Here is a 7,500-nt window from a genome sequence, read left to right as displayed (position 1 = left end):
ATTTTTTTTAACTGTTATTAGGAAATTACACACTTACATATGCGATACAAATTCATGATATGATCATGATAAATCTACAAAGAAGGGTATTGACTAGGCGCGCGTGCTAGCGTGCGCGTGTTGATGTGTGCATGTATACTTATATTAACAAATTTTCTGACATCACATGGGTTGTGGAAATATGCATAAATGTTTTAAGCATGTAAATTAAGACCATTAAAAGAGTGGTTAATGCTGTCATATATATTCGTAATTGATTCTTCAAAATAATAGGGGTAGGGTTTGCATCCTCGTTTGGTAGCTGCAATAAGAAATATAAGTTGGGAGGATTAGTCCGAGGGTAAAGTTTCTTGGCCAGGTCAAATGTATGTTTATGAGGGAGGTTTAGCAAACTCTCTGACGTTCTCACTTTCCCTTTCACGCGCCGATGACATGTTGATCATCTTTTCTAGGATGTAGGGACTTGACGAATTTCTACATTGCGCGCGTTCTGGAGGTGCGAAGTTCAGGGAATCAAACTTTTGAGAGGCACACATCACTCCTACTAGTGAAGGGGATTTAGATTCCTTAGTATTATTAGTTTTCCAAGTCATTAAGTTAACAAGTCTCCCATGTAACGGAAGGATTTTATGTTACTCAAATTTATTATAAAAAATTAGTGATATGCCAACTTCTTTCAGTCTCATTTTTTGTGCTATTTACATAATTTAGCTACATGCATTATCTGTTATTAACCAGACATCTTTTTGTTAGATGAAGGTAGCGAGTAACTAAAACCTAATTTTTTATTGCTTGGCCGCTCTCTTCTAGGTTCCCTATTGGCTCACACACATGGAAGTGAAAGGAGAAAATCAGGAAAAGGGTCATACATCAGCAGAAACATTTCTTCAGAAAGAGAACCTGGAGTTAAGAGGTTCACAATCACAGATATCCAAAAGGCCACAAAGAACTTTTCCCCTAGCTTAAAGATTGGACAAGGTGGCTTTGGAACAGTTTACAAGGGAAGGCTAGACGATGGCACATTAGTAGCAGTTAAACGTGATAAAAAGGTTAGAGAGAATATTTGTGATGAAACTGTCCTTATATTTTGTAGTGTTAAGTGGAAATATTGACCGATTCCTATTGTTATTACTTTCTGCAGAATCCTCATGATAATCATCGAAATGCAGAGTTCAAAACCGAAATCCAGACTATGGCATCCATTGAGCATTTGAATTTAGTACGGTGTTTTGGATATCTGGAGTATGAGGATGAGAGGATACTTGTGATTGAGTATGTTCCTAATGGGACTCTAAGAGAGCATCTTGACTGTAAGTTCTTTTTTACCGTCATGGTGTATTTTCTAAAGTTTAGAAGACCAGTCACTAAGATTTCCTACAGTGTCAAAAACCTGGATATCAGAAATCATGCTTCTTTTGAAAATACAGGTTTGAAGGGAAATACTATAGATCTTTCTGCACGGCTGGATATTGCTACTGATATTGCTCATGCTGTTACTTATCTCCATATGTATGCAGGTAACATTGGAAATCCTAGAAATTTGATTGCTTTCTTAAAGACAAGAATTAAATAGACTGAGAGAAGTTATTTGTTCTAATAGAGAATTTTGATCTCTAAGTTAATCTTATTTGTAGAAGTTCGAGAAGGAAATTATTTTCAATTTATAATCCTGATTGATATATTTGAATTACTATTTATGCAGATCATCCTATTATTCATCGAGATATTAAGTCTTCGAACATTCTTCTTACGGAAACTTTGCGTGCTAAGGTTGCTGATTTTGGGTTTGCTCGGCTTGGTGCAATTGAGGCTGATGTTACACATGTTTCAACCCAAGTTAAAGGGACTGCTGGTTACTTGGATCCAGAATATCTTCAAACTTATCAACTGACTGCGAAGAGTGATGTCTATTCTTTTGGAGTATTGCTAGTGGAAATGATATCTGGAAGGCGACCCATTGAACCAAAAAGAGAGATTAAAGAACGAGTTACTGTGAGATGGGTATGTCTTATTTTCCAAGAATTTTTTAAATATGAATCCAGTGAACATCAGAATACTCCAATTTGTAAAACTATATATTTTTTCTTCTTCTTCAGAAAGCAATGCTTGATGATGCTTATTTTGAGCAATAAGAAGGGTAATATGGTATAAAACCAATTTTCTTTCAGAGGCATCAATAAGTGTAAAATGAATGTTTATAAAAAAAAATACAAGGCTGATAGGGTTTCAAAACAAAAAGACTTTGCACTTATTTACCTTTGTTTCTGATTCTGACTTCAAGATTCTGATTCTAGATGTTGCAGAAATTTCAGACCTATGTTTCATCATGAGTATATGACCAAATTCTATGCTAACTGATGTCAGTTTTATTATTAAGTTATTATGCTATATGTTGTTTGTGATTGCTCTCTAGTTTATTATCTGAAACTGGTTGATCTTGTCTCATTGTCCATCACGACATTTTCCCTTCTCAATATACCCTAATATATACTTCAAAATGATATGATCCATGGTTTAGAAAATAATAAAATTAAAAATCTCTGTCATGCAATATGTCAAATATTACATTTTGCTGTTGACAGATTCACTTTAGTACATCGCATGTCCAATCTTTTAATTCATTTTCTCCTCATCCTTTCACTATAGAATAATACTCAGCATATACATATTAGACTAGAGTACTGGGTAGCAGATACCTACTTGTACACATTTGTTGTACCATAAATCTTCTAACTTTTGCGACATTATTTGTGCAGGCAATGAAGAAGTTTATGGATGGGAATGCAGCTGAAGTATTAGACCCAAATCTTCCACAAAGCCCGGCAACTAATCTTGCTGTGGAGAAAATCCTTGAGCTAGCGTTGCAGTGTTTGTCTCCAACGAGACAAAAGAGGCCCAGTATGAGGAGATGTGCTGAAATCTTATGGGGTATCCGCAAGGATTATAGAGAACTGTTGTCTTCAAATATGCTATTACCCTCTTTAAGAGCTAACACTTCCACTGAGGAAACTTAAAATCGAGTGGATATGTTATATTTTGCAAATTCTTGCATGTGCCAGTTGTAAATGTTGGATTTTATTGATGGGGGATTTGGATTTTGGATGGTTACTGTACATTTGTATTGTAAAAAGAAGCTTTTGAGTGTATTATTGTAGATATGCACTTCAGAAGGGAGGAACGTAATGGTTCATTTTGTATTTGTAATTTGTGTAATGTTCATTTATTACTGGAAAGCGCGCAAACAAAAATTGTGTATCATTTGATTGCTGCACGAGATTACATGAACCAAGAGTTAAAGGCAATGAAGGAAGGCATGACATAAGATTGTCATTAGTGGAGATTCAAATAATGCACATTTATATAGTTCATGGATCATATTTCTATTTGCACGTGATCCTTGTGGATAATTTTGTTGGGAGAGAGTAATTCTGATGTGCATATTCTGTTTTGTCCTTTTGAGCCTAAATCAAATGTTTTGGTCGTTTACTAGACAATTCTACATACTTTATAAAGTTGCGATCAAATGGAAACAATATAATGTTAAGTAAGAAGGATTTTATTTCTCTTTAAACATGATTTACTTTCATACAAGTACCAAATGCTACATGTTAATATATTGCGGCAAATAAAATTACATTGTAATATATAATATATATATATATATATATATATATATAATATATATATATATATATATATATATATCTATTTATATACTTAAATATATTATAATGGCTATCTGCCTTTTCATTTTTATATATAATCTTTCAAAATTTTGTTCATATGGCTGTCTTACTGCTTGATGAATGCAATATTTACTAGCCGCACCTTGCTCTCAGATGTTGTTTCTTGCACTCACCTTATCTACAGCTCCTGCTGTAAATACCCTACCTTTTAAAAATATTCAATTATATTGAATAAAATTAATTTTTACAACCCGTAGGATTTTCTGAAATATGTACGGTCTCGGATACACAAGCATCATAATTATTCGCTCCGAGTTTTAGTTGAATACTCTGCGCAAGTGGGGTCTTACGATTTCCTGCGGACCTGTCGCAACGATACTCGTAAGCCTGTTCTTCAGCAGAAACCAGCAGTTCTACTAGACTTTGGGTTGCTTCATAGGTTACAAAATGGAGACGGAGACAATTCCACATATGAACAGAAGCAAAATATATAAACACAAAGCACGAACTCTAGTAAACAGTATCAGATATTCCAATAATCCAAGGCACATGTGCAATTATTCTGTCCTGTATGTACATTTACAACCGAATAAAACACCACCACCAATTGTACATACATATATACCTCGGTAACGGGTCTTTTGTGTGGTCCGACGAGAAGACGAACTTAAATACCAAATCTGCCCCTAGTCTCATTCACAAGGGGATACATATATCGGGGAGGCGATTTACATCCATAACTTCCTCCATTATTTCTATCATTTTTTCTACAAACACGCAATTAGCGGACCCTTCTATCTGTTTATACACCTTTTAACTTACATAATAACATATAGTTAATTTCTTCTGATGGGAGATAAAAAGAATCTCTATACTCCATGAAGCTGTCTTTGTCGAAAGGCTGCATGACGGGGCAGTCAAAAATCTAATCTCATCATCGAAGCCAATGAAATCTCAGGTTTCAAACAGGTCTATGTTTCGATATCACACAGGTTCGAACAAAAAAGTTGCCAACTCCAATGTAATCATATTTTATGTGACAAGTATAGGTACAGTCTACTGATGCATTATTCTTCCGTGTGAAGTCTTTTTACCCTTTTTTTTTCTGCTACTCAGTTCTAGGCAGAGAGTCCTGCCGTGTCAGTTCATAAACAGCTACAGGTGGGGGGTCATCACTTCTCTTCACAGAAGTTGACCATAGGAAGAAGAAGGAAGATGTGTATATGGTAATGTGCCATAAACTGCAGAAAGAAATAAGCATCTCAAAAGAACAATTTCCCAATTAAACTTGCAAACAGATGGATACAAAACGAAGAATTCTGAGTAAAATGTGAAAACGTAAATAGGAACCGGATTGCAGTTAAACAAGAATGCAGTTTGGTTTGCTGTAAAAAGAAAACGTAGCAAATGCTGCCTACTCTTATCGTGAAAAATGCATTTCCATTGTCCCACTGTAAATTCAGCGTTCAGTTTTTTTTTTAAATGCAACAGCTACAGGATTTGGAACGGAAAACGGTTTTTTGATGAGGTGGCATTGCCTTTTACATTTTAATTGCTTCTTGAGAATCTGCAACATTTGTTGAACCCAAACTGATCGCAACGACGCAACATTCATTGCAGTTTTTTTTTTCTCTAAAAATTGTGCTTTTTCTTAATGTCAATGTTGCTAGCCAAATGTTAAAGGCTCGAAAGTAGAAGATATTTCTTACCTGTGCCAAATCCAGTAAGTTTTGTTAGCTTCCAATGTCCAGCTTGTTGCAGCAAATGCTAACATGATAAAACCCAAAAATACGAATCGCCAACGGAACCTTTTATTCAATATGTTTATAAGATTCCAGAACCATCTTTTGATATTCGGCCATCTGCAGGAAGAACCAAATTAGGTTTCTATAGTTTGCTGATGAATTAAAATTTTTTGACAGTTTCTACCTATGATGCAGCATTCAGATGGACATATGAATATGGCTTAGATTTATGGCAATATTTCATTTATTCAAAATTAGTACCAATAAAGAGGAGTACTAAGAGTCTTAAGATATTTACTGCAGGAGCTAGTAAGTGAAATACCTCTCAAAATACTTATTTATCAATCTTATTTAACAGATGTAACCACACCTAAAAATCATAAGGCCATCATGTCAGATTGATGCCAAAGCTTGTTTACAGAGGCCAAACTGTCATAATGCATATTTCAAGAGGCGGCTGCGGGACATGTACAACAATACATTGATATATATATATATATATATATGATAATATATATATTATATATAGTAATATTATAATATATATATATATTTGAGAAATATGGGTGATGCTTCGGCTTACCAAGCCACAAAAAGTTGTGCCTTGCCGTGTGATGTGCGCACAATCCCCTCCCACTCATTCAAATGCGATTACATATCCCCATTACCCAACTACAAGCCACCAAAATTGCTTGTGCCTCTCAAAGGATTCGTCCCCTGCCTACCCCAAGCATACTCATATCTCTCCTCTCTCCTCTCTCCTCTATATATATATATATATATATATATATATATATATATATATATATATATATTATATATATATATTATATTATAGTATATATATATATATGAGGAAATTAAATAGAAAGGCGCCGGGCCGGCGCGGGGCGCCGCGGAATATAAAGGCCTGGAAGCCTGCCGCCAGCTCCCACCTATCTCCCGTGAGCTGCAAGTGTAATGACAGTGTGAGCCCCCTACTAGTGCACATCGCGTGTGGGCCTCACATGTCATATACTTGCCAGCGCTCCATGGGGGCGCTAGGTGAGTATGCCAGCCTCAACCTTCCATTATTCTCTCCTCTCTCCTCTCTCTCTACTCTCTCTCTCTCTCTCCTCTATATAATTATACTATATATATATATATCAATATATATATATATATATATATATATAGAATATAAAGCTTGACGCTAGGCCTACTATTATAGTTATCAAAACGTGCGCCATACTATCAACCACCCAATTTTTTCAAAAAAATTTGGAACCCAACGCAATGAAAATCCGCAACCTCGGTCAGATGTGCAATCTACTACCATCTCTCTCTCTCTCTCTCTCTCGTCTTCCTCTATATATTATAGTACTACTAATACTATACTATATAGTATATATATATACTATATTATCATAGTCATTAAGATATACTATACTAGATATAATATATTAGCAATAGATAGCATTAGGATATATATACTAGTATATATATAAGAGGAGAGCAGAGAGAGAGACGCGCAAAACCCTTGCTTTCTTTTTTTCTTTTAGGTCGAAACTATCAACAATTTTGTTGCAGGCAGCATACCTCTCATTCATATTCAAGTTCCATTGTTGTGGGCAATATGTTTGTCTGTATGAAGTAGAGAACTCCAATAGCCATGCAACAAAAAGACCCAGTGTGCCAATGGCTATAACAAGACCAATGTTTCTTGACCTGCAAGTTGAGTAATTGCTTAGATCTTTGTGGGCAAGACAACAGCAATACCAGAGTAAAGAAATTGTTCAGTCACAGTACTTTTCACAGTACTTTGTTGCACCAGTTTCAGCTAGCAAGGCAGTAATTATAGCAACAGCAGTGTGAATTGCTCTTTTTGAAGTCTCACTGATTGTAGCCATATATACAAAAGTGCTGACCACAGCCATGAAAGAAAGCCAAAAGTCCATAAACTGAACAAAAATAACAAGAAAAACCTCAGTGGCAATTAATAACATAACAGTACAAGCAAACAACGCACAGTAAGAGATTTATCTGAGCTAATTTCACAAAATGTAGTTTGTAAACGGACTAGGAGCCGT

General features: G+C 35.3%; 2 protein-coding genes across 4 annotated transcripts in view; one reads left to right on the top strand and one right to left on the bottom strand.

Moving 5' to 3' along the window:
- Nucleotides 1–3,258, top strand: part of LOC109837537 (calmodulin-binding receptor-like cytoplasmic kinase 2) — a 3,941-nt gene extending 683 nt beyond the window's left edge. Inside the window, exons 2-6 of the mRNA XM_020405829.1 lie at nt 811–1,049; nt 1,142–1,310; nt 1,428–1,517; nt 1,703–2,001; nt 2,757–3,258. Of these exons, the coding sequence (XP_020261418.1) occupies nt 811–1,049; nt 1,142–1,310; nt 1,428–1,517; nt 1,703–2,001; nt 2,757–3,014 (1,055 nt within the window). The 3' untranslated portion in view covers nt 3,015–3,258. The remainder of the gene's footprint in view (nt 1–810; nt 1,050–1,141; nt 1,311–1,427; nt 1,518–1,702; nt 2,002–2,756) is intronic.
- LOC109837535 overlaps nt 4,196–7,500 on the bottom strand; it is a 22,994-nt gene continuing 19,689 nt past the window's right edge. For all 3 annotated transcript variants that reach the window (XM_020405826.1, XM_020405827.1, XM_020405828.1), the window contains 4 exons: nt 7,232–7,371; nt 7,010–7,138; nt 5,396–5,548; nt 4,196–4,927 (listed from right to left, as the gene is read on the bottom strand). In XM_020405826.1, the coding sequence (XP_020261415.1) occupies nt 4,795–4,927; nt 5,396–5,548; nt 7,010–7,138; nt 7,232–7,371 (555 nt within the window). In that variant the 3' untranslated portion in view covers nt 4,196–4,794. The remainder of the gene's footprint in view (nt 4,928–5,395; nt 5,549–7,009; nt 7,139–7,231; nt 7,372–7,500) is intronic.

The sequence above is a fragment of the Asparagus officinalis genome, chromosome 4, assembly GCF_001876935.1.
Source record: "Asparagus officinalis chromosome 4, Aspof.V1, whole genome shotgun sequence".
Taxonomy (NCBI): domain Eukaryota; kingdom Viridiplantae; phylum Streptophyta; class Magnoliopsida; order Asparagales; family Asparagaceae; genus Asparagus; species Asparagus officinalis.
The sequence above is the reverse complement of the archived record's forward strand: the minus strand, read 5'-3'. Positions and strand labels throughout refer to the sequence as shown.